General features: G+C 42.7%; 1 protein-coding gene across 2 annotated transcripts in view; it reads right to left on the bottom strand.

The window, feature by feature from the left end:
• Positions 1–25,072, bottom strand: part of anapc1 (anaphase promoting complex subunit 1) — a 28,180-nt gene that overhangs the window by 2,478 nt on the left and 630 nt on the right. The window contains exons 2-49 of one of the 2 annotated variants that reach the window (XM_058058936.2): positions 24,818–25,057; positions 24,573–24,737; positions 24,460–24,502; positions 24,080–24,177; positions 23,593–23,666; positions 23,432–23,505; positions 22,311–22,456; positions 22,088–22,245; positions 20,951–21,082; positions 20,654–20,863; positions 20,218–20,322; positions 19,998–20,088; positions 19,384–19,449; positions 19,162–19,299; positions 18,711–18,854; positions 17,359–17,419; positions 15,096–15,151; positions 14,720–14,851; positions 14,546–14,620; positions 13,488–13,610; positions 13,238–13,407; positions 10,022–10,113; positions 9,788–9,936; positions 9,571–9,649; positions 9,143–9,179; positions 8,882–8,958; positions 8,619–8,797; positions 8,410–8,481; positions 8,177–8,316; positions 7,405–7,523; positions 7,187–7,317; positions 6,976–7,116; positions 6,741–6,893; positions 6,252–6,333; positions 6,070–6,161; positions 5,825–5,959; positions 5,666–5,748; positions 4,917–4,995; positions 4,758–4,832; positions 4,624–4,676; positions 3,986–4,133; positions 3,724–3,920; positions 2,553–2,639; positions 2,113–2,230; positions 1,035–1,112; positions 866–933; positions 630–768; positions 393–479 (exon numbers count right to left, since the gene is read on the bottom strand). In XM_058058936.2, the coding sequence (XP_057914919.2) occupies positions 393–479; positions 630–768; positions 866–933; positions 1,035–1,112; positions 2,113–2,230; positions 2,553–2,639; positions 3,724–3,920; positions 3,986–4,133; positions 4,624–4,676; positions 4,758–4,832; positions 4,917–4,995; positions 5,666–5,748; positions 5,825–5,959; positions 6,070–6,161; positions 6,252–6,333; positions 6,741–6,893; positions 6,976–7,116; positions 7,187–7,317; positions 7,405–7,523; positions 8,177–8,316; positions 8,410–8,481; positions 8,619–8,797; positions 8,882–8,958; positions 9,143–9,179; positions 9,571–9,649; positions 9,788–9,936; positions 10,022–10,113; positions 13,238–13,407; positions 13,488–13,610; positions 14,546–14,620; positions 14,720–14,851; positions 15,096–15,151; positions 17,359–17,419; positions 18,711–18,854; positions 19,162–19,299; positions 19,384–19,449; positions 19,998–20,088; positions 20,218–20,322; positions 20,654–20,863; positions 20,951–21,082; positions 22,088–22,245; positions 22,311–22,456; positions 23,432–23,505; positions 23,593–23,666; positions 24,080–24,177; positions 24,460–24,502; positions 24,573–24,737; positions 24,818–25,033 (5,367 nt within the window). In that variant the 5' untranslated portion in view covers positions 25,034–25,057. The remainder of the gene's footprint in view (positions 1–392; positions 480–629; positions 769–865; positions 934–1,034; positions 1,113–2,112; positions 2,231–2,552; positions 2,640–3,723; positions 3,921–3,985; positions 4,134–4,623; positions 4,677–4,757; positions 4,833–4,916; positions 4,996–5,665; positions 5,749–5,824; positions 5,960–6,069; positions 6,162–6,251; positions 6,334–6,740; positions 6,894–6,975; positions 7,117–7,186; positions 7,318–7,404; positions 7,524–8,176; positions 8,317–8,409; positions 8,482–8,618; positions 8,798–8,881; positions 8,959–9,142; positions 9,180–9,570; positions 9,650–9,787; positions 9,937–10,021; positions 10,114–13,237; positions 13,408–13,487; positions 13,611–14,545; positions 14,621–14,719; positions 14,852–15,095; positions 15,152–17,358; positions 17,420–18,710; positions 18,855–19,161; positions 19,300–19,383; positions 19,450–19,997; positions 20,089–20,217; positions 20,323–20,653; positions 20,864–20,950; positions 21,083–22,087; positions 22,246–22,310; positions 22,457–23,431; positions 23,506–23,592; positions 23,667–24,079; positions 24,178–24,459; positions 24,503–24,572; positions 24,738–24,817; positions 25,058–25,072) is intronic. The other variant, XM_078787169.1, reaches the window with a different exon arrangement.

Here is a 25,072-nt window from a genome sequence, read left to right as displayed (position 1 = left end):
GGATTACATGAAGCTAAGGTAACAGAGATATTCTAAGAAGCTATATATCAATGCACTGTATATATTTTTTGGTATTATTACCATATCAACATTTCAACTTTTTCTCGGCTTCCCTTTTTTCCCCATATTTGCTGTTGTTTTTTTGGACTTTTCCATTAAAAAGACAAGCTATGGGCCGCAAATGGCCCTGTGCCGCACTTAGGAGATTATATACACATGACATGGGAATCAACCATCATCGCAGGCTGATTTTAAGGTCTTTCCTGTTTAGCATTATTTTATTACATACTGTATCTTAAGCAGTGCAATTTAGCACCAACAGGAGGCAGACGTGATTGCCATCATCACCCCCTGCCTCAGTGCCTGGTTGACAGTGTTTGTGTTCGGCTCACATGCTTCATTCCATCTGACGTCTTGCAGAAGAACTCTGCAAAGGAGAGCAGGGTGGGATTGGAGGTGAAGGTGGAGATGTCTTCGACCTGCACAAAGACACACACCGAACAATGAATGACACAAGCGGGGAAGTCAGGCGAGACTGCTACACCACAACATTGACCACGTTCCTCTATAGTAGATAATACTACATATATTTATACTACATATATACTATATATGAAGATGACAGTTACCTTAAAGGCTCTCACTCCAGATTTGCGTTGGTTGACGGCAGATGCCAGCAGGCTCTTCCAGCCCTGAGGGTCGTCCTTGTAGGATAACTGTCCGGCTCGGAGTTTCACATACAACACTCCATCCCTGGAGAGGACTGACCTGTTGCATTGTGGGAGACATTTCAAGCTTAAATCAACATTTGAGAACTGTACATTCTTTCTCTTAGCCGTCTGATTTCTGTCTCCACGCTGCTCACTTGAGATGCTGCACCTCTTTGTTCAGGTCTATAGAAAGCTCCCAGTAGCGAGGACCCTTCACTCGGACCTGCAGGAGGGTCACAACCAAACATCAAAGTGCGCTTGATTTATCCATACTGTTACATTATACATGTATTCTCAGGTTGTGGTGGGTTTTTTTTTTTTTACCCGTCTGAGAAGGTGCAGCTCTGGCAGCATGGTGGGAGCCATTAGCTCTACTGTCGTCTCACCGTACCACCTGGTGTTCTGTGATAAGAGCAACATCAATGTTTCATTTTGGAGGGCGAAAAACAATCAGGCTTGTGTAACTCTGACGTACAGAGACTCACAATTCGACAAAACAGCACTTTGTCAAGGAGAGCAGATTCATCACATTTAAAGTAAATTGCTGTGACAATTTACGTCTTGTTATAAATCAACAAGGTAATACAAGGTAATGTACCTCACACTATTGGCATGTTAATTGTGGTATGTGTGTGATATGTCAAAATCCATTGTCGGGCACGAGTGATTACCAAACCAAAGCCAAACAACCCGAAATCCTAAGTTCTAATTTAACAATTACGAATTATTGTTTTGTTTTAACAGTTATGGATAATTGCTTTGTTAAAACTACCCTTTAAGTGTCTTTGAGTAACACCAGCGGTGACCACGCCGCACAACACAAGTGGACAAACAAAGAGTCACCATAGCGACAAGCTGCTGTCATTGTGCTCCGATCATTCACATTATATGGCATTCAGTTCCCTGAAACAATTTTTTTTTAAGCGTGACATTTGATGGTGTTTTTCTGGCTTGCACATATAAAAGAGTGGTTCACCCTAGTGCATTATTTGTATTTAATCTGATAAAATTACTAGTCTCAAAATAAATAGTCAAGGAAATTGTACTTATTTTTTTAACAATATTCATTCATTCATGTAATCATTCATTCATTTTCTCCTGCTTAACTGGAACTGGTTTGCACAGACTGTTTTATCTGGCACTGTGTCATGTGTCAGTTGGGTGGATGAAGTGAAACCAGCACATTGCACATTACTTGCTCACCTTGGAGGAAGTGTCTCCCATGGACATATTTACACAACCACAAAGAGGAAGCAAGTCACATGTTTCAACAGAATTTGCGTTCAAGACACTAAAACTATATTTTTCGACGTGTGCAAACTCGTCCCATCAACATCACAATAGAGACTGTCTTCATATGAAAGGAAATTTGCATGCATTCAACTGTGTCACACTGCCTAACCTTGTAGGTGACCTCCAAGAGGGCGTAGCAGGGCTTGAGGGTATCCACATCCACAGGGACCAGTAGGCGGGGCTCGGCGGCCAGCACAGTGAGGTGCCTCAGGGCCTGCAGATGGTAGCTGCAACAACATCAACACACAGTCTCACAGAGCAATAAAAACAGTCATGTCTCCTGTGCGAATAATAAAAAAAAACCTTCTGACTACATGCTGTATCACCCTGAATTATCTTCATGATTTATAAGGTATTCTTCAAAAGGACCGTATCAGAAGGGACACAATACTATATTTATTCTATCTACTATGTAGCACTACTATATAGCATCAGCAAGAGTGTCCAAATATGTGACTAGCACTTTTGGCCTTGTCAGCGGTCTGCAGTCTCCAATTGTTTGTTTAAATTATTATTGTTACTGTGTGTGTGTGTGTGTGTGTGTCTCACCGGTTGTCAGTGCTGTGCGAGGGGAATTGTGGGTAAAGGGCACACAGGAGAGCAGCTATGGCCGAGTTGGATGTGCTTAAGCTGTACCTGATAAAAGAAACCAACATCATCATCATCAGTAAATCAGCACTAACAGCAGGCCACAGGCAGCAACAAATGTGCTGACAAAACTTGCCGGACAAAGCAGCAATACACATCAGTCACATATGGACAGATTTTGAATGAAAGCAGTTGTTCTCTCATCCTGTTTTGATAATAAAAGCAGACATGGCGTTGCGTCATCATGAGCCACAATCAAGCGCCTCTCAACCATAATAGCTGCTGGTGTTCAAGTGTGCGCTTTTACCTAAAGAGCCATTACCAATAAAAATGAAAGACAAGGGTTGGGTCACAAAAGAGCTCATGTTGATGTTGAACAGATGTCGTTTATGGAATCATCAGTGCCTCTCACAGATGTAGTTAAAGACAATACAAAATGTGAACATAGCCCAAATTAATCTGTGAAACAAACAATTAGAAATCTGAGGGGGTGTGGGTAAGTTAGAGGGAAAGCAGGAGTAGAAAAACAAACAGTGAGTGACAAGACGAAGCGATAGCGTTGATAAAACAAATGTGAGCACGGCATTCAGTGAAAGCAGACTGAATGAAGGGAGCAAAAAGAGTCAAAATGCAACAATGCCCGGCAGGTATTGACCTTTGACCTTTACCCTTTAATCCCTGCGGACCCACGGTCACTAACTATGGCAGGTGACATTCAAACTCAACCGTAAGATAATGGAGTCAAAATTCAATCCAAAAGGGTCAGTCAGATGTTGGCATGGTGTGTTTGGGTATGTATTGTTGCTTCAAAACGATGAAAAACAAAAAGTGTACCATTGCGTTAAGTCACAACTCACCTATGATGTTATTATATTAGTAGCATTGAGAACTATGTGTCTGTTATGATTACTCTGAATTCATCATTTATGCTCTGCTTCTTCTCGGACATGTTGAACCGTGCAACCATGAAATGTAAACATGCAATGTGCTTCTATAATAATATATAATAATTGGTTGGAAATAAACTAAACCATTGCCATTACCAAAGAGCCATCTGTGATGTTTTTTTTTAGTACATTCTATAGAAGCAAAAATAAATGTGGTGATGTGTGCGCATGTACTGTCTTCTCACCTTCCCCCTCCTAGGAAGAGCATGCCAAGTGCCATGTGATGAGCCATGTGGAAGCCATAGTTCATCTCGCCGCCTGTTCGGTAGTGCAGGGAACGACAAAGCTGCAGCACCTCCAGGTTCCCAGTGCCGGACATCACCATGGACATGGACAGCAGGATCATGGACAGGGCAGTCTGCAGGTCGTAGTAACTTGGCTGCTGCGGAACCACGGAGCCAATTGAGTAAAAAGATGTTTTGATGGTGTGAATGTGTAAACCCTTACCACAGCAGCTGCACCGGAAAGGGACATGGCCTTCATAAAGGTCTTAGCAAACTCGTGGAGGCAGTCAAAGGCGTCAGAGTTGGCGGAGCCAGCGAAGCGCAATCCCAGCGCCATGCAAGCTCCCGCTGTGATGTAGTCCTGTGCTTGGCTAAAGGAGGATAACAACATAACATCACAGAAAACTCTGCTAGAGACTTAACTTCTATGGTGCTGTATTTCTGTGTGTTTATACCCCTTCCATTTTCCCCACAGCCAGTAGCTGCTTCAGTGCTCCATTACTTCATGATAGAGACCCTAGTTCAATTTCACTCTCGGCCATCTTTGTGTGGAGTTTGCATGTTCTCCCCGTGTATGTGTGGGTTTTCTCTGGGGACTCCGGTTTCCTCCCACATTCCAAAAACATGCTAGGTTAATTGGCAACTCCAAATTGTCCATAGGTATGAATGTGAGTGTGAATGGTTGTTTGTCTATATGTGCCCTGTCATTGGCTGGCAACCAGTCAAGGGTCTACCCCTCCTCTTGCCCGAAGACAGCTGGGATAGGCTCCAGCACCCCCCACAACCCTTGTGAGGATAAGCAGTAGAAAATGACTGAATGTTGACTTCTATTGTGAAATGTGGCAGTTATTAAAAACTCACGTCCTCGTCTCCATGTTGATGTCTTGTGAAGAATCCAAAGTCTCCCTTATGATCTGAATAACAACAAAAACACATTAGAAAACGAGACAAAACAAGTTATTGATTAGTTTGGATGTATTTGTCTCTTTTCTCACCTTCGGTACATTACTTTTGACCCACTCTGTATTAGGGAGGATGTCATCCCACATAATGATGCACCTGGCTAGAGTCTGAGTGAGCAAGAAGACACCAATTTTGGTGGGTGGTGGGATAAAATGGCAAAAACGATTTCACATCAGTCACGCTGCACTAACCCTCAGCAGAAGAAACTCGGGCTTGATGAAATCCAGCAGAAACCAAGTGTCTGGTGGCTTCAGCCAGTCCGCTATGGACCTGTTGGACCCAAAAAGGTGTTAATATACTCCTTCTACACCCTCTCCAGTCAAGAAAGACAGCATGGACTACAACAGGAGCCTCTTGTCGCACTCACTGGTGAGATTTCTTTCCCCCGCCACCAGGTAGGTTAAGGTGCTCCTCTTAAATTACCATGTCATTTTGAACAAAATGTAGTTGTTTGTTTGCAGAAATACACCAATTTCTATGAAACGTCGAGAAGAGGTTAGACATGGGTCAAAGAGGAACTTTAATATTTTTGTGCTGATTTTTGTCACTTATTCTATATTTATGAGTGAACCAGACATGTGTATACCTTGTTTGACCTTGGCATAGGGCTCCCTACACTTTGAGTGCCAATCTAGTTTACAATGGCTCTAAACATAAGGCATTATTTAGCATCTTCTGCAATTGACATTTAAAAAATGTCCTGTAAAGTGATTGTTGTGTTTTTTCCAAGGGTTTTTGAAGAGCGATTCAGTCTCAGTTTGCCATAATAACTGAACAATCGCAGCATTGCAACATGTGGCAGGGTGGTTGCATGCATAAAAGATAATAAAATGTTCTCTTACTATTCTATTTATTCTAGTAGAACAAAGCAGCTACTACATGGACATCCACGAAAAAAAACAATGAATACCGGTCACACATTGATATGATATTTGCTCACCGGTTGTTGGTCTTCAGGTAGATCATGGCGAGGGCCAGGGTGGCCCCGGGGCACGTTACATCCACGTTTATAGTATCACCCTCCTGTTATAACCACAGAAAGAGTAACTTGTTTAACATAAAACAACATCAAACAACAAAGCAGCTTTTCTCTCTTTACTCTGATCTGGTAGCTTGGAGCATTGTGTCTCTCCCTGCTGGCTCCGACCTGGGCCCTGCGGTGCCCCCCTACCATGTACTGATACAACTGCTCAGGGACTTTGAGATCACTCATCCCAATCAGGTTGCTGCCTTGCTGCAGGGGGGACGACAAAAAAACCAAGAGGGCATGTGAGTAAATAGTAATCACTCGCAGGAAGACAAAATGTGAACAAGACTGATTGAGCATGTGTCAACGTGACTTACCCCGAGGCAGACCATGCCCAGAGCTAGCCCTGCGGCCAGGGAATAGGACTCTCTGTCTGTGCAGTACTCCATCTCTGGACCAGGAGGTCGACCTGTGGTGCAGATACAGAGAGTCCTAGGTTTTAAGTTTGATAGAACAAAATTATAATGTTATTGACATGTTTATACAAACATGCACGCACCTATCTCGGATTGGAGAACTTCAACAATGTGGCGGTGTCCCGTTCCCTGGTACACAAGCCCGATACCTATTACAGAAGCAACCTACAGACAAAGAAGATAAAGTTGCTTATTCTATATTGGTTCGTGGCACATACAAAAAAATTATTATTACTGAGGGGGTTATTGGTTTGTGTCTGACACTACATTTCCGCCAGGATACAGATGCCTTTTTTTGTTTGGTAACATATACAGTAACACAGGATGTAGGGTGTTTTTTCTTTCTTTCTTTATTTATTTTTAGCAAAGGGGTTTCCAGGGCTCATATTTCAGCACATAACTTGATGTTTATTGGCCCTAAAATGTTATTTTAAGCAACTTTAATGCACAAAATCCAAATGACGCCCCCCGCCTACTTCAATTTTCCTGCATGCATGGAAAACGTGTAGTCACTACAAACTACAAAAGTTGAAAGTACATCGTTTAATATCATTCATGCATTTCAATCATACCTGTATGTTGTGTGGGACGTCCAGTTCGGTGGAGGTAGGGGGAAGAAGAGCGGGGATGTGTATGCTTAGCAGGCGGGTAGTTGACATGTCCATGGTGCCGAGCCTGGCCGCAGCCACACCCAGCAGGAGGCCGATACTGGTCATTTCATGGCCCTGACACAATGACAGGGACAAAAGGGTGATAAGTGAGGTTGTTGAGGACATGACTAGTGTTTAGCCGATAAGTCATGTGTACCTTGGCGAGGTAGTCGTGTATGTTGAGCGTAGCCAGTTTGGTTAGGTGTCCGTTAAGGCCCAGCGCCATGAGGAAGCCAGCATGCTCGTTCGCCATCTCTTGGTTCTTGTTCTTATTGTAGACGATCCAAGCCGAGTCCACCTAAACACACAAGTAGAAGCTCATGTTTACTTGTGAGTGGCGACAAGATCCACTAGGTTTGGAGACTAACCTGTGAAGCTGGGGCGATTTTGAGTCCAGCAGCTACGCCGTTATGGAAGCTGGGCCAGCTGGTCATGTTGGCAGGAACGTCAATGTTACCGCTGTTTAAGTCCACAGTGGTGTTCCTGGGAGGTGCACGACCTGGGCCACAGTTGTATAAAACACATAATCATCTGCAAATATACAATAAAAATCAGTGAAAGATGAAAAGTTAAAATATGTCATTGCCTGTGAGGTTGAGTTTAGGGATGGGTAAAAGCTCTGTGGGGACAGGCTGGTAGGAGAACAGAGTGAATAGGCCTCTTCCCACCGGCAGCCCCATGGTTCTTTGACACAACTGAAGGAGTCTGGAAAAAGTTATTTAACTGAATATACTGCATATAACAAATAGAACATGCATATACTGTAAGTACAGTCAGCACTCGTTACCATGGTTAATTGGTTCCAGAGTAGATCGTGATAAGTGAATTTCTGCAGAAAGATTAAATACTAATAAAAAGGTATATTTTTGTAGTTATGGCATAGAAAACTTGTTGACGATCTTCTAAATATGTTTTTTGAATATTATTAGAGCCCTCACGACACGATAAAATAACACCCATATAGTCACCTTTCCGTTTGGACTTCCCAATTATCTGGAAATAATCAGAGGAAATAAGACATAAATGAGATCAAATAACCTCATGTTATGCGTACTTCCTGCGGTGGTTATTGTGTAATCAGTGTATGGTAACGGTTGCTTACACTCATATTATCCAATATAGTAGACAAAATTCGCAATTATAATGTTCCGTCTGTCTTGTATTTAAGTTCATTTAGCCATTTTTATGCCTGAAATGCTTAATTTAGGCTAATAACAAATGCCATTGTATTTGGCAGTATAATACCATGAAACAGCAATCATTTAATTAAGTTTTAAAAAAAGTGACAAAGCGAGAGATGTTGAATGTTTTAACAGCGATGTAGCAAAGGACGAGACTGTCCACTCCATCATTCTCACTTGTTCTCTTTCTCCTCTATGTACTCATGGTCGGAAACCTCTGGCAGCTGGACAACGCTGACCCGGACTGGTCTAGAGCTCTGCAGGAGCCTCCTGACCTCTTGGACTCTCAGATCCTGACTCCAGATCAGTCCTGTGACCTATTGAGATGTTTGAGAGAGAAGACATCAGGCGTGGATGTTAAATGACGAGAACATCTGCGCTGACGGGCCAGTAATGAACTACTGTGGTACCTCTTGAATGATGTCCAACATCCCGTCCTCCTCCTCCTCGGTCTCTGTGGTCGCAGGAGGCGAACCTAAAGACTGGGGTCACACAAACAGTACAGTATTAAATTTGTCCCAACTGAATGCAGCCACTAGAAAGGCACACTTGTTGACGACTACAATATAGCACACCCACCAGCTTCAGGATTTATTTAGGCAGGTATTTTCAAACTCACAGCTTTATTCTTTGCCAGGCTCATCCGGTGGGCCTGTCTGATGCGGTCCTGTCGACCAATCAGCAGGCAAACCTCCTCTGACCAGTTTGCACATGGCTGCTCCCGGCAATGGTAGATGGCATCTCTGATGGGCAGAGCAACACCGAACGGGACAGACTCCAAGTCCCTTAGGGTGAACCCTAAACAAGCAAGTGTAAAAATATGATTTTTCTACATGCCTTGTAGCAACATCAATAATAAAAGGTATGACAAAAGCAACAAACCTTCTGATGTGAGCCAGACAACCAGCTGCTCAGCCAGACTGTCACTGCAGAACTTGCCTTGATTAACACTACTTTGCCTGGAAAAAAATTATAAATACACATAATTAGCGCAAACATCAGCTATTATGTATTGATCTTATTTCTGTTCTTGCTTAATTGTGCTTCTAAATGTCATTGCCCTTGAAAACAATGGGTGAACTTTTCCAATTCAGAATTCCCACACAGCCTCATCACTCTCCACGGCATTTTGAACCGATTTACCTTTTGTATTGCTGCTCATCGGCACATGACTTCTGGCCTAAGGGGTGGAAGACAGAAAATAGATGCGGCACACATTAATTATTAGCTCTCCTATTTGTGCAGCCATCACATTTCTCCACAGCGTTCAGCATGCACACATTCAACACGTGAACACACAAACTGCATGTTCAATGTTAGCGACTTCTGATGCTATCGCTGCATACAAAGTCAGCATGCAGTCGTTTTTCTGCGGAGAAACAGAAATCAAATACAACAGTGAAAATAGTGTTTTGTTTTTTGTCCCCAAAAGCAAAATCATGTGACAGCCAATTCTGTGTCACATGCCTTTATTTTTACTTCCTGGGCCCTAAAGCAGCAATCTGACAGCAAATAAGGGCTGTATATCGATAAAATACACAACGGTTGATGTCTCAATAGGGCAAACTGACCTGCAGAGAATTTCAGTAGGTACTTCGACACATTGGAGGACGTTGCGTTGTCGTCTCCATTGACGTACAGAGCATAACTCTGGCAGCAGATGCAAAAGACAAAAGAGGAGGTGAACGTACAGTGTCAGGACAGAGTAGTGTTATTGGTATGTAGCCAAAAGTGAATGGCTGCATTCACCTAAACAAGTGAATTGTGCATGTTGTGCAGCAGACATACCAAAACCAGCAGTCGAATCCTGTGACAGATGCCGGGCAGGTAGGGGAAAGGTGGGACTTCCTCTCCTCGAAGGCAACTACTGAGCCAGTTGAAGACACAGGGAGGCTCTGACCGCAGGAAAGTTGGATGCTGCATCTGACCAATCAGAGCTGAAGATGTAGAAAATGGAAGTTAAGAGGTTTCCTGAACACCTACATGATACAAGATAAACGCAATTAAAGGTTTCTTACTTACACGGGTCTATGAAGCAGCTCTCTGTGAGTCCACTGACTAATGAGGGATAGTCTCGCCAGTAGAGATCCACATACTGCTCCAACTGCAGGTCTCTGCAAACACACACACAAAGTTTTTACACCATTCGGGATATGATGGAACAATGTTTACATTTTGCACTGTTGGCTTTTAATGAGTAGAGCTTCAAAATGCAAAAAGAAGAAATGGGAGTGAGACAAATGTGTTAAGTAGGCTTAATCAGAATAGGTTTGTTTCTGATCAAAAGTTTAAAACCAGCCTTCAAAAAGCTGTGGACACAAAGGGCCTCATTCATAAATATCTTTCTAAGAATCTTGGATTTTTTCCCAAGCTGTTTATAAGAGAGTTCTTAAGAAAACTCAACATCATATCCATCAATATATTCTTAGATCAGAATTATTCACAGCTGTGTGAATAATTGAAACAATCCCATCTCATAAACTGAAAGAGAATGCAAGGTGAGTCAAATTAACATGTGATTAGCATACTATATAACGACCCAACAATGCCCATAAAAGGGCATGATGAGACTGCAGGGTCGAGAGCAAACACAGGTTTCAAAATGCCGAAAGTAAAAGGTAAATTCATTGGAGTCCAGTAGGTGAAGGGAAAAAAATTTGGTAGTCAAAAGGTGGGGCTACTGCCACAGAAAAAGACAATATTCGTTAGCTTTAGCACAGTTTACACCAACACCAAGAAAAAAATAAGCATGGGATGCTGTCACACCTACAGTGAATGCCCTATCAACATAATAAAAACAAAACTTAAACACATGGATTATGTCAATATATTGTGTGTATGACTTATCATTAATTACAAATACATGGAGAAAGTAGTAAATAAGCTCAGCTTCTTCCTACTCCTTTTCAAACATGTTGAACTCTGCAAGTGTAACTATATAATGTAACGTGTTATGTATGTTTGGAACAAATACAGTATGAACGTTGATCAAGAACAGATGATGGGATAATAACTTCTACAACTCTGCCCATTGAACATGCCTTTATTATTACGGCAAGTTCAATGGCATCCTTGGACACGTGGCAGAGTGATATTACATGCACACTAGAGTACTCTCCCCCTGCACGGTCTGTTTGGTACTCCAAGTTAATTGTTCTGTCACTTGCTGCGCTATAAATATTTCACCTGCCTTTCCCTTCATCTTCATGCACCAAGTGCAGCTTAGGAGTTGACAGCTGACCTACAGAATGACGATTTCAGTGTGAGAGCTTGAGTGAGGAGCAGCTTTTTTTTGAAGAAACAAAACGGCCCCAGGGGATAAATAGAAATATAACAGTAAGGAACTACATGTGCTAACCAGCATGTACCATGTGCCCCCCCCCCCCCCTCATACTACTATATATATGCTTGACTCCACATAAGGACACATGTATGTTGTGCGAATAAAATTACAACAAAAAAAAAGCACTCTCCGTGACATTCTGCTTGCTGTGGCGTGGTAATTAAAATCATTCTGAGTCATTTGCATTCTTTTTGCTTTGAAATAATCAATAGTTTTTAATTTGGCTTCTTCCTACGCAGCCCTAAGTGTCCATTTATCCACCCGAAGGACTTTAAAAGAGAACAATTCAACAAGACGTAGCATTATATGTGGTACAAATCGTCGTAATAGATCAGGGGTCTCAAACACACGGCCCACGGGCCAAATGTGGCCCGCAGGATACTAGTTTGAGGCCCCCGCCCTGATATGAAAGTTTAATGTTAGTGCGGCCCGCGCAAGTTTGATATGGATGCTGTATGGTATCATGTACCCAGAAAAAATTATTACGTTTGATTAATGTTCATGTTAAAGGTTAAATAACTGTTAATAGTTATCCTCCCTATCCGTGTGGAAGTGGTAAGTTTTTGGCTATTTAAGTTTAAAGGAAATAACTTGAAGGCTACCGTTTAGGTCGCTAGCTCTCTAGTTTGCGAGTTAGCAACCCTGCAGTTGCGCAATATTTTGTACATAAAAAGAGTATAAATGTGACTATAGTCGTGTTTTGTCATGTCTACAGGGCTCTAATAATGCTTTGTTCATTTTAATCTGAAAAAAAAATTTGTCTACCCACCAACTATATGTGGTTTCTTAAGTTTTTATTATTTGCCCTTTTATTATTATTATTATATTTATTTATTTATTACTGATTGATTTTCTTTATTCTTGATTTGTTAATTTGTTTTCCATCTTATTTTGTGTAGAAAAATAAAAAGTAAGATATTTGAGAACAGTGGAATGTTTTATCAGAGCTTTTCTTGTAGAAAATTGGAACCAAAGCTTTTTAAATTTTTTTGTTTTTAATAAATCAGTTGGGATAGGCTCCAGCTCACCCATGAACCTAACAATAACAAACAATATAGAAAATGGATGAATAGGTATTGCACACAATGCACACGGCTGCAAGGAGAGTGATAAGGGACTAAAACCTTCACCACGGCTTATATTTCTGATGTCATGGCAGCTAAAGTAAAGCAACAACAGAAGAGAAAGAAAATAACCGCTCTTGTTTAGTGCTATTACAAGGAAGAGCAGTTAAAAGACTATTAGGGAAGTCCACCAACTGAAGAGAAAATCATTGATGAGCTTCTCTGCATCACCTCAGACTGATTGACCTTGAGAGGTTTGCACCAGTGTGTGGCAACACAGCGCAACAAAAAGCCAAAAAAGGAAAAATCAATCCCAAAAATCCTGGCGTCGAATGTTTAGGAATAGCCGCAAAGTCTAACAAAACAACGTCCCGCTTGGCGTCGGTGCCCTTGTGAAAACGGGCGCATGCCAATTACGTGAAGAGGGCTTTAGCCTCCCACTCCACGTCCGCTGTCATTGTCAATCACGGTGCCTACTTAACCTTTAGAAGTTTATTTCTCGCCACATGTCAACGCTGAAGGGCCTTGATTGCCCACCAGCCTTTGCGGGGAAAACGTTGAGGTTTGTTCAGGGACGTGACTGAATTTTAACGGTGACGAAAGGTACAAGTAGAGAGGACTTTACTGTTTTTTTTTCCCCTCTCCAAGGAGTGACTTTCAGACATGATAGACATTTTTCTACAGGAAAATCCAAAATAATTTCTGTTGAGCGGAGTGCGGCATGAAGTGTCCATACACACAGATATAATGCAAACATCTGACTTCACAGGTATGATGGTAGAGTGACCCCGGCGGACAATTTAACACACAAAGAGACATGTGGGTGCTTACCTGGCAAGCTGCTGTAGAAGGCACACCAAAGACGAGGCCCTCTCTCGATGCAGGTCGTTGAGTAGCAGCTCCTGGTAGAGCAGATGGAGAACACTGAAGAGGGCAGGGATGTGTCCAAAGAGAGGCGCCGAATTGTCCAAGGGAGGAGAGCCACTCGAGGGAATCGACGACTGGAAGGAGGAGGAGAGAGCAAAGGCTCGGTGTGCTTTCTGCAGATGTAAAAGTTTAGGGACTTGTCCGAGTTACATACTAAGGGCACGCCCTCTGTGTCTGCAGTGGCGGTCGCTTGGACACCAAAGGAGTCCGCCGGTGCACAATCGCAGAATGACTTCATCTGTTGGTGATATTGAGATCCCAGCAAATATTCCCAGTCCTGAAAAGAGCAAACACACAATAATCCTTACTTACATACTGGGGAATATTGTGTCTGAACATTTGCAACAGATCTCATGTTTTTATTTTATTTTTTTTACAAACTCAACACTGCTGAGGCAGATACTTCCGAGACAAACGCCATCAGGTCAGCAGCATGTTTCCATTTTGTGTGACTCATGTGTCACTCAAACACATTACACACACAAACGCATAGAACAGCCAGCAGAGGACAGTCTGAGCCTCCAGCTGATTGACATTTGCTAGTCATGTTCTCCTTTGTTGACAACAAACAAACATACACACAAGCATCCTTCAACAATGTTGATTTACACTCCCGATCAAAATTTTTAGAGCGATTGAAAAATTGCAAGAATTTACATTTAGCGCTCTTGGATCTTAAGAAGTGCAACTTCCAAATGTAAAAAGAAGACATGGGGAATGAGACCAAAAATGTTTTTGAGCAAGTAATTCACTGCAAATAAGAATTAAAATGAAATAGGCTGATATACGTAGGCCAAAAATGGTAATGGTTCCACATTTGTCAGGCCTTGGTTACTCGTTAAGAGCGACTAAAGGTTTTATTGTTTTTATTTTAGCAGTCATTAACTTCTTTTTACACTTGCACAACTGTTAACATTATTTAATACCATTTTTCTGCTGTATATGGATGTCTTCTTATGACATTAACACAATGACTCATGTAAAAACGACACAATTTCTGCAGAATATTAAGGTTCGTGTTTTAAAACAGTATAACAAAGGAGTTTATTCATCCAATGTTGTTCAATTGGCCTGTAAGTCAGTCCAGATAAACCACATCACATGATCACTCTCACGTGCAAGGAAGCAGTCGGAAACGTCAGGTATGAAAACCAAAACCTGGTCTGAAAAAACAATTGATTAGAATAAGGGGGTTTCTGATTAGTCACACACCTCATCAGAGCCCTCATCGCAGGGACGAGCTTTCTTGGCCGCAATCACCGGTGAGAGCGGCACTTCAAATTGCAGCTGGAGAAGTAGAAGAAGCAAAGGTCGTGGGAGTTATTACTTAAAGTTCACAGTGAGCTCATCTAGGTTTGATATAGACATACGCGGCTGGTGACTCACATTTCGGGTCCAGGCAAGGCGTTCCGTGTTGTAGCCCATTAACGACAGGAAGCACGTGACAAACAGGTTCCACTCGGCATGGACGCTGATTCCTCCGGGAGCGTTGAAGATGGTGTACCATTTGACCAAAACCTACAGCATGATGAATGCAGTGGAACCTTGGTTAGCGTCATTAATTCCTTCCAGAAGGTCCGATTCGAACAGAAACAGATGCTAACCAATTTAAATTTCCCATATAAAATAATGTAATGTTCCAGAAACACAAAATATATTTTTGTAGTTTTACATGCAGCTGCACGGCGTAGAGTGGTTAGCGCGCAGGCCTCACAGCTAGGAGACCCGAGTTCAATAAAATTGTCAAAAAGTGTCCACGAACCTTCATGGCAGCTTCTTTGGGCAGGATGAAACGGATGGCCTGAAGACATTTCCTCACTAGGAGATATTTAAGAAAGAGAAAAGAATCAGTCCATTCATATACATAAATAATGTAAACATACAGTATGTCTGTAGATTCACCTGCACACATAATTTCAACATCGGTTTGTCCATTCATATCCACGCACACTGTAATGTAACCACTCATTTTTTCCATTCGCATGGACTCATAATGTAAACAAATGTCGCTCCATTCACATACAAATAAGGTAAGCATCCGCCTCTCCATTCACATAAAAACAATGTAAGCATTGGTCTGTCCACTCACATATAAAGTAGGCATCTGTCTACCCATTCACACACAATGTAAGCATCTGTCTGTCCATTCACATACAAAGTCAACATCTGTAAATCAACTGACATACACATACAACGGTAACAGGAAATTATTAATTCTGGATCAAATTAACATGGAAATTTAGTTGAATGAAAAGAGAGAAAAAAATGCATTTTGACTCTTTTTCTTTCAAAAGTCTAAAATCAAACATATGACAGAATACTTTCCGCTGGATACTTTGGAGACTTTTCTCGTAAAAGCAATCAGTGTGACGCCCAACAGCAGAGAACTAAAGGAAATTAAACCCAGAACCACCACCACCACCTCCACAACCGTAATTAATGCTGACCAATCACTTGCGCTGTCGCTAGAATATCTCAATTGGACACCCGGAGTTGAAAAGGTCAGGAGCGAAGCAGATAAATGCCATTTCATTAGCGTAAGGCGAAAGCATCCACGGCAAGATTGATTGCTAAATAATGTGCAAAAATTCAGATGCAAACCCAAGATGTACAGCTACATGTGATGAGATGCAGACTTATTGTTATTATTACTTATTGTATACTTATTATTATTACCGAGGAGGGATCTGCATCCGCTCACCGGTGCACAGAGGCACCCAAGCGGTGATGACTGAGCAGCGATAATGAGGCGCATGTATGAGATGATCTTGTAATAGCGGAGTCCATGTGCTTTACTTTACTCTTGCAGGACTGGAAAAAGGCACATGGCTTTCCCTTTGCGTTACACCGCACTGCTCGTTATGAGCAGGAAAGGAACTTTCAGATTAGAATATGTAATCTTATTTTTACGATTATTAGTTTACTATTATATAGTACGTATAGTAATCCATGCTATAACATGCATGATGAAAAAAGGAAAATAGGCATTATAAATGAATGAATTATCTGTTTTTAATGATTATCGGTGTGTGTGTGTGTCAGCCTTGTAATGGCATCCTCAATGCATCAAGCCCATACGTCACAGACTAACAATGTAGGGCAGATCTCAAACCTAATTTACAGGATGTTCTGACTCAGCCAAGTAGTGTGTGTCCATGTGTGTGTGTGTGTGTGTGTCAGAGCAAACGACGCACCAACAGCAGCCAGTTAAGTTTCTGGTTTAGAATATATCAGCATGCACACAGTACATTAGGCACCTCTGCTGGGGAGATGATGTCTTCCTCCATGTGACGTCTGTGGTGTGTCTGGTTTACACACGTGCCGGTAGCTAACATTTTTATTTCCCTTTTATTTAATTAACGCAGGAGTGTTTTTTTGGATCCTGCGCTGGCTTGTAATAACGAGAACAGTGTTGTGTCTGTATTCCCGTTAGTCTAGAACTTTGCTACATACAAAAATAAAGAGTGTTACTTTTGATATTACATATTATAACATTATAACAAATTAGAATTACATTTGAATTTCATCCATTTCAATTTTTTGGACCACAAAAATCCAAAAATGAATACAAAAAGTCACAAAATATGGAAATACGTATGTTTTGGCTAGGCTGCATGGCGACGAGTGGTTAGCGAGCAGGCCTCACAGCTAGGAGACCCAAGTTTAATTCCACCCTCTGGGTTTGCATGCTCTCCCCGTGCATGCGTGGGTTTTCTCCGGGTACTCCAGTTTCCTCCCACATTCCAAAAACATGCTAGGTTAATTGGCGACTCCAAATTGTCCATAGGTATGAATGTGAGTGTGAATGGTTGTTTGTCTATATGTGCCCTGTGATTGGCTGCCGACCAGTCCAGAGTGCCCAGCCTCTCGCTTGAAGACAGCTGGGATAGGCTCCAGCACTCCTGCGACCCTCGTGAGGATAAGCGGTAGAAAATGAATGAATGAATGTTTTGGCTAAATGTTTAAAGTGTAGTTGGTTGTGCTGTTAGCGGTATATGCCGTCCAAACGAATGTGCAAAGCTTACCTAGTTCTGAGGTAGCAATGTCAGGGATGGAGATTCTCAGCATGGTGTCATTGCTTAGCTCCTACGGTGGGACAGACAGAAAAAGATATATGAAATAAAATGAAAAACACTAAAACCCAGAGGTCCACACTAAAACCATACTATAAATTATTTACAAAGGGAGGTCAAAATAGCGTCAACCTCAACATAATAACCAAAATGAATTGGACAACATCCTTCTTTGTCCAGCACCGTTGTACACTTTTCATTTCACATCCCGTCTGAACACTTTCTGACAGATTCCATGATGAAGAAATAACGGTGCGACCTGTCAAAGTCGACTGGTAAACAATTAGCCTCCAGATTGCAACGCCGAAGTGACAACCACAAATCAATGAGGTGAGGCAGCAGCGAGCAGACATATTTGCAGTGACTGTGTGAATGTGGCAAAACACAAAAAACACAACATACAGCATGTATGGATTCTGTTCAGGACATGAATTCCTCAAATGCACCACAAATGGAGTCAGGAAGAAGGTATCAATGAACTTGTTTAACACTCCGCACAAAAGGACGATGACGCAGACACGCCGACGCTCCTTTTCAACTAGCGAAAGCGCAGTCTTCAAAATGCCTAAAGAGTCTTTAAATGGTGAAAAATGCCCAAAGAGTCTTTAAATTGTGAAAATACGTCAAGTAAAACAAGATTTATGATCAATAATGTTCACTTTCGGCACAGAAGGTCAGCCGCATCCAAAGCGAAAGTGACCTGACATAAAACCACCTTCAGAATTGCCGTCATTCAAAGCCTTAACAGCCGTTTGGTTGCAAAGGAAGAGGGTGAAAAGTGAGGTAATAGTGCTGTCAAGTAGCCAAAAGCAGAAATAATTACTATTTATTAAGTAACTAACTATACTATTTATTAGTAATGAACTATTTTAGGCCAATTTATTAATGTTTATTAATTTTCCAAATGGGCGGCACGGCGGTCGAGTGGTTAGCGCGCAGACCTCACAGCTAGGAGACCAGGGTTCAATTCCACCCTCGGCCATCTCTGTGTGGAGTTTGCATGTTCTGCCCGTGCATGCGTGGGTTTTCTCCGGGTACTCCGGTTTCCTCCCACATTCCAAAAACATGCTAGGTTAATTGGCGACTCCAAATTGTCCATAGGTATGAATGTGAGTGTGAATGGTTGTTTGTCTATATGTGCCATGTGATTGGCTGGCGACCAGTCCAGGGTGTACCCCGCCTCATGCCCGAAGACAGCTGGGATAGGCTCCAGCAACCCCCGCGACCCTCGTGAGGAAAAAGCGGTAGAAATTGAATGAATGAATTTTCAAATGAGTCAAAATGCAAGTGTTAAGCAAACATACCAGAGTCACACGGTTGCAGACGGGGTCCCGCAAGGCATGGATGTAGGGCGTAGACTGCTGGAAGGTGTAATCGTCCAAAAAAGACCCTTCGTGGTGTTTCATGTTTGGACCCCTGAGCTCAGACACTGGAGAGGGCATGGCCGACTGCAGGACATTGTTCGAGTGCAAAATGAATGTCAAGTACTTCCAACATTTACAGATATAGTCAGTGCGGATGATTGTGAGCAAGAAGAAGGAATAATCATAAAACAGGATGAGATGTTTTTACTGTGACCAATTAGCGAGACATTGCATTTCAGACTGTGCAGAACTGATATCAGCGTCGTAATGAGAAATGTACAAATAGATACCAACAAACTCATAAAAAAATGACGAGATATTGATGTTTTTCCGATTATGTGTTAGAAAAGCATCCATAATTGTGCTAACAGCAAATGTATTTATAGCGCACCTCATCCAGTCTTTGCAGGTGCCGACTGCCGGCATTAGCTGGCGTGCTAACATGCTCCAGCGGCGTGTAGGTGCTGGCGCGATTGTTGGTCAGACTAAAGGTGGACGACAGGAGGCTGGGAACAAACACCTTGCTGACCTGATGGGATGAACAAAAAAAGGATAAATAGACGCTGTGTGTGCAAAGACATGCTCTAAATGCGTCCGTATGGGTTGTAATTACTCGGGTGATGCCAGTGTAGAGGACCAGGCTGCCACAGGCCTCCAAAACCAGCATGGCGTCTATGTTCTGGAAGTAAAAGGGAAATCAAACATACAGTTCACTCTTGATTCAAACTTTTTCCTTAATGATAATCTGATGGTCTGCTTTTTTCTTTTTTGAAATAACATTAGACAACCTGCATCACAATAATACAAAGGATGACAAGGGATTTGGATATACTGTACAACTTAACAAAATGTATTTTAATGCAGTGGTTTCTCAACTGGTTTGGCTGCGGGACCAACCGTCACCCCTTAATTACACCCTTTATTTAATATTTTTTATATATTTTTTAATATAAAAGACAGTTTGCAACAGTTAAATTGCTGGTGCTACCTTTTGAACACATTGCAAAATGTAGATAGTGAAGAAATGTATTAAAAACTCACATTTAAATGGAAAAATGTCTTCTATTTTGTAGGTAGAGTGTGTCAACTATACTGAACTGCTTAACATATCATGGCCTACATGACGTTGTAAACACAAATGTGAGGCTTATCAAAGTCCACTCTCACCCCGGCATGGTGTTGCTTTTCTATAAAAGTCTACAAAGGTTTGGACACACCCGCCTTTACCTGCAGAGGCTCGGCATCTTTGGCAGCAATACATGTGACCGAGGCGAAGATAAACTGAGACTTATCGTTGCTCTCCACAAGTCTCACGCATCTGAAGGGACGACGACAGAAACGTCAGCATAGCAGTGGTAATTAGTGGAGGAGGATGAAAATTTTTTTTTTATTTTTTTAGACTTCATACAGGAGTTATGTACAGTAGATGTAAATATTTATATCTAACCTGAGCTGCTGGTGCGATTCCACCAGGAAACAGAGGAAGCGGTTCTCACAGAGGTCAGAGGTTAGGAAAACCTTGGATGCCTGGCTACTCATCTCTCTGTCCAGGCTGAAAAGAATATGCATGAACAATTAGTAAACACAAAAAAAAAACATAATTTTTGGCATTTCTTGCAACTATATAATTTATACAGCAATAATATTTACAACCTATACATATACAGCCAAAGTAGCACAGGTTTATTTGTCCTGTCAGCACAATTATGTTTACACTTACAGTATATATGTACATTCTGATGAGATGAAATACATATAAAGATACCAGAAAGTCAACGCTTCACCTCAAATTAAAATGCAAACCATCCATAATGGGTGAGAAATTCTAATTCAACTGTTAACAACAAAGAATGGATTGTTTGCAAGCAGTCCAGTTTTCGAACCCGTGTGTCCCGGCCGTCTCGCTCCACAGCTGCTCCATGCAGAGATCGGGTATGATGGGCTGCAGCTCTGGCACCAACGTGGTCTCGTTGAGGGTGCTGTTGGGAGAGTCCATAGCATGGTCCCCCCGGGGCGACGAGCTGTGGAGAGTCGTGTTGAAGCGAGAGACGCCCGATAAGGACGGCGCCGCCATGCCTGGAGAGTGAGCGCGACTGCAACGCAGGGAGGGGGGGAGATAAAGACATAATTCTGTGACTGTTCTTTTAAAAATTAAACAATATACAGTATGTTGGACTTACCTGAGGGCAGCCATGTTGGATATGCCCGGGGAATGAATACGAGAGTGTATTCCTGGTGAAGACATGAGGATTCTACACTGGTGCTTGTGCAGAGTGCTGTAGTGCAAAGGGGAGCTGGCAGCAACAGCCCCGCTAGACATAGGCAATGACAAAAAAAAACATTCTTTCAAATGTAATGCAATCACATCATATATACCGAAATCTTGAGCTACACCTCTTGATGAACAAGTAATCTTATTTCATCATCTTGGCAAGATTTTGAACAATTGTATGCTTCCAATTTTGTTAGAAAAGTTTGAGGAATTACTGTTTGGCGTCCTCAAAGGCATGTTTGGATAACGAGGGTGATATTTCTGACAACAATTTCCAGACACGGGCGGCATGGCGGTCGAGTGGTTAGCGCGCAGACCTCACAGCTAGGAGACCAGGGTTCAATTCCACCCTCGGCCATCTCTGTGTGGAGTTTGCATGTTGTTGCATGGGTGTACCCCGCCTCTCGCCCGAAGACAGCTGGGATAGGCTCCAGCACCCCCCGCGACCCTCGTGAGGAAAAAGCGGTAGAAAATGAAAGTGAATGAATGAATGAATTTCCAGACACATTCCCTGGAATACAGCCTGGACTGGTCGCCAGCCAATCACAGGGCACATATAGACAAACAACCATTCACACGCACATTCATACCTATGGCCAATTTGGAGTCGCCAATTAACCTAGCATGTTTTTGGAATGTGGGAGGAAACCGGAGTACCCGGAGAAAACCCACGCATGCACGGGGAGAACATGCAAACTCCACACAGAGATGGCCGAGGTTGGAATTGAACTTGGGTCTCCTAGCTGTGAGGCCTGCAGGCAAACCACACTTCTGCCGTGCAGCGTGTCCCAATAATGTCAGTCCAAATAATTTAAGCAAAATCACGCATTCAAGCAGCTCATCTGGAAGCAATTTGGGATTCAGCCTCTTGCTCGTGGTATTGATCCCTAACCTTCCGACGTCCAGACAAACATGTCACAGGGAGCCACGTAGCCAAACAGTGAGTCAGGAGTGTCTGCGACAGCAATGACTGTGCTCGTCTTCACACCGACATCCACGTGTGTTAAATGACGAGAATACACGCCTTGAAACCTAACAATATTACCTTGGCGCCGCGGCTGGATTAAACCTGGCTGGCTTGCTGCCACCCGGAGAGTCCAGGCGGGAGTAGTTCCGCAGGTGTGACATCAGAAAGTCTGTTGCTAGGAAGCCCAAAGGTCCACTGAAAGGCTCGGCGGGACACCGAAGCACCGTCGAGCGTTCCTGGTGGAGGTAAGAGGTTAAGTGGCGGCTAGCGTCTAGTATGTGAATGCAGGGCATGTGTTCACCTCATGCGTGACTTTGCGTAGGCTCCACACCGTGTGCGTTCCCTGCACGGTGTCATAGGAGACGACGATTGAAGGCTGGCAGCAGGTGAAGACAATCTTCATCATGGAGTCGGACATGTACTCCACACGAGAGCCTTCAAACGAGCCTGGAGGGCGCACGCATTTGCAAAGGCTCAAACCAAAATACAGCGTAGGCTTTATATAACTTTGTATAACTTTATATAACTTTGTATAACTTAACTTCAAGTGTTCTTTTGTCATTTCTGTGTGTCTAGAAACGTTCACACAAGTCCATAACTTCATACATGCACACGTATCATGGAAAAATATGCAAATTATGCATGATGATGTCATCTAACCATTCATTCATTCATTTTCTACCGCTTATCCTCACAAGAGTCGCGGGGGGTGCTGGAGCCTATCCCCGCTGTCTTCGGGCGAGAGGCGGGGTACACCCTCACAGGGCACATATAGACAAACAACCATTCACACTCACATTCATACCTATGGACAATTTGCAGTCGCCAATTAACCTAGCATGTTTTTGGAATGTGAGAGGAAACCGGAGTACCCGTAGAAAACCCACGCATGCACGGGGAGAACATACAAACTCTACACAGAGATAGCCGAGGGTGGGATTGAAATCGGGTCTCCTAGCTGTGAGGTCTGCGCGCTGTCATCTAACCACCCTCCCCATATTCACAACCCAGTGCCACAAATAGATTGCAGTCCTATGCAATCTGTTTTAGCACTAAAATAACAAAAAAACTATGCTAAAACATTACCAAAAACATACCTGTGCAGTACGGTACTAAGGCTAAGTCCCATAAATCCAGTGGTTCTCAATTATTTTCTGTCACCATCACACGCAATCTGAAATACTTCTGAGAACCTGTAGTACGTATTTATATGTACAAACCACTGTAGGAGTTGCTGGCACCAGCATTGTTTGAACATGAATGAAGACACTAGCAAACCTGCCAACCTTAAACAAATGTACGTATCTTATAGTATCTGACATATAGTCCCCCTTGTCTCTCACGTCACCCCCCCCCAACACTACTTAAGAAGCACTGCATTCCTCCATTATTGATTGTTGATAAAAAGATGTAGTGTTTCACCTGTTGGTTTGCAAACAACTGGTGCCACCTCATCTATGGGATGCAGCATGCTGAACACTGTCGGAAGAGATTCGCTGTGGATTGGAAAAAAAAAACAATTATGTGCAATGTGAAATGTTTGCCCTTTTTCTTTCAAGCCCGATATGTATGCTAGACTGTACCCATGTTGTCCGTCCGCTGCTGTGATTTTACGCTCCAGCATGAGCCCAAACTTGGTTGGCCACACTTTTGAAACCTGTTGGAGAGAGAAGAGGTTGCTTTCAGCAAAAAAATGTATTATTATTATTATTATTATTATTAAAAATCAACGATACATGACAGAAATTCAGGTGTCCAAATCCAGAACCAAAATGTTCAACTTTGGGGACAAATCGATATTCAGAGTTTTCCATACATTCATTTAGGAGTTGCAGGCCGCCACTAATTAATTTTGAACGCCACAGGTAAATTTCGTGCTACCTATTAAGAATTATTCATGTTTATGCAAAACCATAACTCAAAACAAATCCGCACACATGTCTAGTATGATATCTTGTCATGTTTAACATTTCTTCCTCGGGCCAATAAAGATGAACTGTGGCGCCGCGAATGGCCCCAGAACCAGATTTTGATACAAAATCAAGCATTCCCAAGCTCTGTCTGCCTCACCTGGAATGGCAGAGGTGAAAGGAAATCCTTCCCGGTGACACTGTGAATGTTCACACAGCCATTCTGCACGATACACACTGTGTGTTCCACCTTTTCTTCTACAAAACACAAGCAGGGTCTTCTTTAAAACGTCTCCACAACTACGTACGTATCTCGGGGCATTGACTCAATTGTAACTGGACAGTCTGTATCTTTTGAAGATAAATACTTTCTGCACCATCCCTCAGACTGATGAGGAGATGAACTGATGCAGCATGAAATGTCCTCACTAAGACTCAATAGTCCAGTTGCGATCGATTCAATGCACCTGGATGAATGAATATACAGTATTCACAGGCATACGCCACAATTATGACTGTACTAATGCAATAATACTTCACCTTCATTCTTGTTCTGAGGAACAGCAAAGTCGCACCATAAAGCCTGCAGACAAAACATGTTTGTCAGTAGTTTGAATGTAACTAGTTTGACATGAGTAGTAATGTTCAGTAACCTGCTCCACTGGGCTGTCAACAGTGAAAGCCTTGTAAACATTAGAGCTTTGCGTCCCGCTGCCCTGGCTCCACACAACCACATTTCCCGCGGTGTAAAGCTCCTCTTCAAATTCCACGTCCTGCTCCAGGGCGTCTACAGCGCCCTTCCTGAGCTGCCAGCTTTCCTGCCAACCAAAAAAAACAACACAATAAATGCAGATCTTATCTAGTAGCCATTTTCATGGTATTTCTTTAAACGTCTTACCTTCTCTTTCTCCTGGAGGCTGACTTCCTGCAGGGAGCCCACCAGGCCGGCAGCGCAGTCAGAAGACCACAACTCAGAGGCGGGTTGGAGCTCCCTCAGCTGCAGGTTGAAGGCATTGGGATGGTTCCTGCAGTGATCACGGCCAAATGGGACAAACGACTGCAATTCCCCAGCGGCAATCATCGTGGCTGTCTCTTCATACACGACTTCCGACATGAGTCCCAGATATCAGCATTATTTCTGCAGGGAAACAAT

The sequence above is a fragment of the Doryrhamphus excisus genome, linkage group LG20 (assembly GCF_037039965.1).
Source record: "Doryrhamphus excisus strain RoL-2023G ecotype Guam linkage group LG20, RoL_Dexc_Guam_v1.1, whole genome shotgun sequence".
NCBI classification, from domain to species: domain Eukaryota; kingdom Metazoa; phylum Chordata; class Actinopteri; order Syngnathiformes; family Syngnathidae; genus Doryrhamphus; species Doryrhamphus excisus.
Note: the sequence above shows the minus strand (reverse complement) of the source record. Positions and strands in the feature narration are given on the sequence as shown.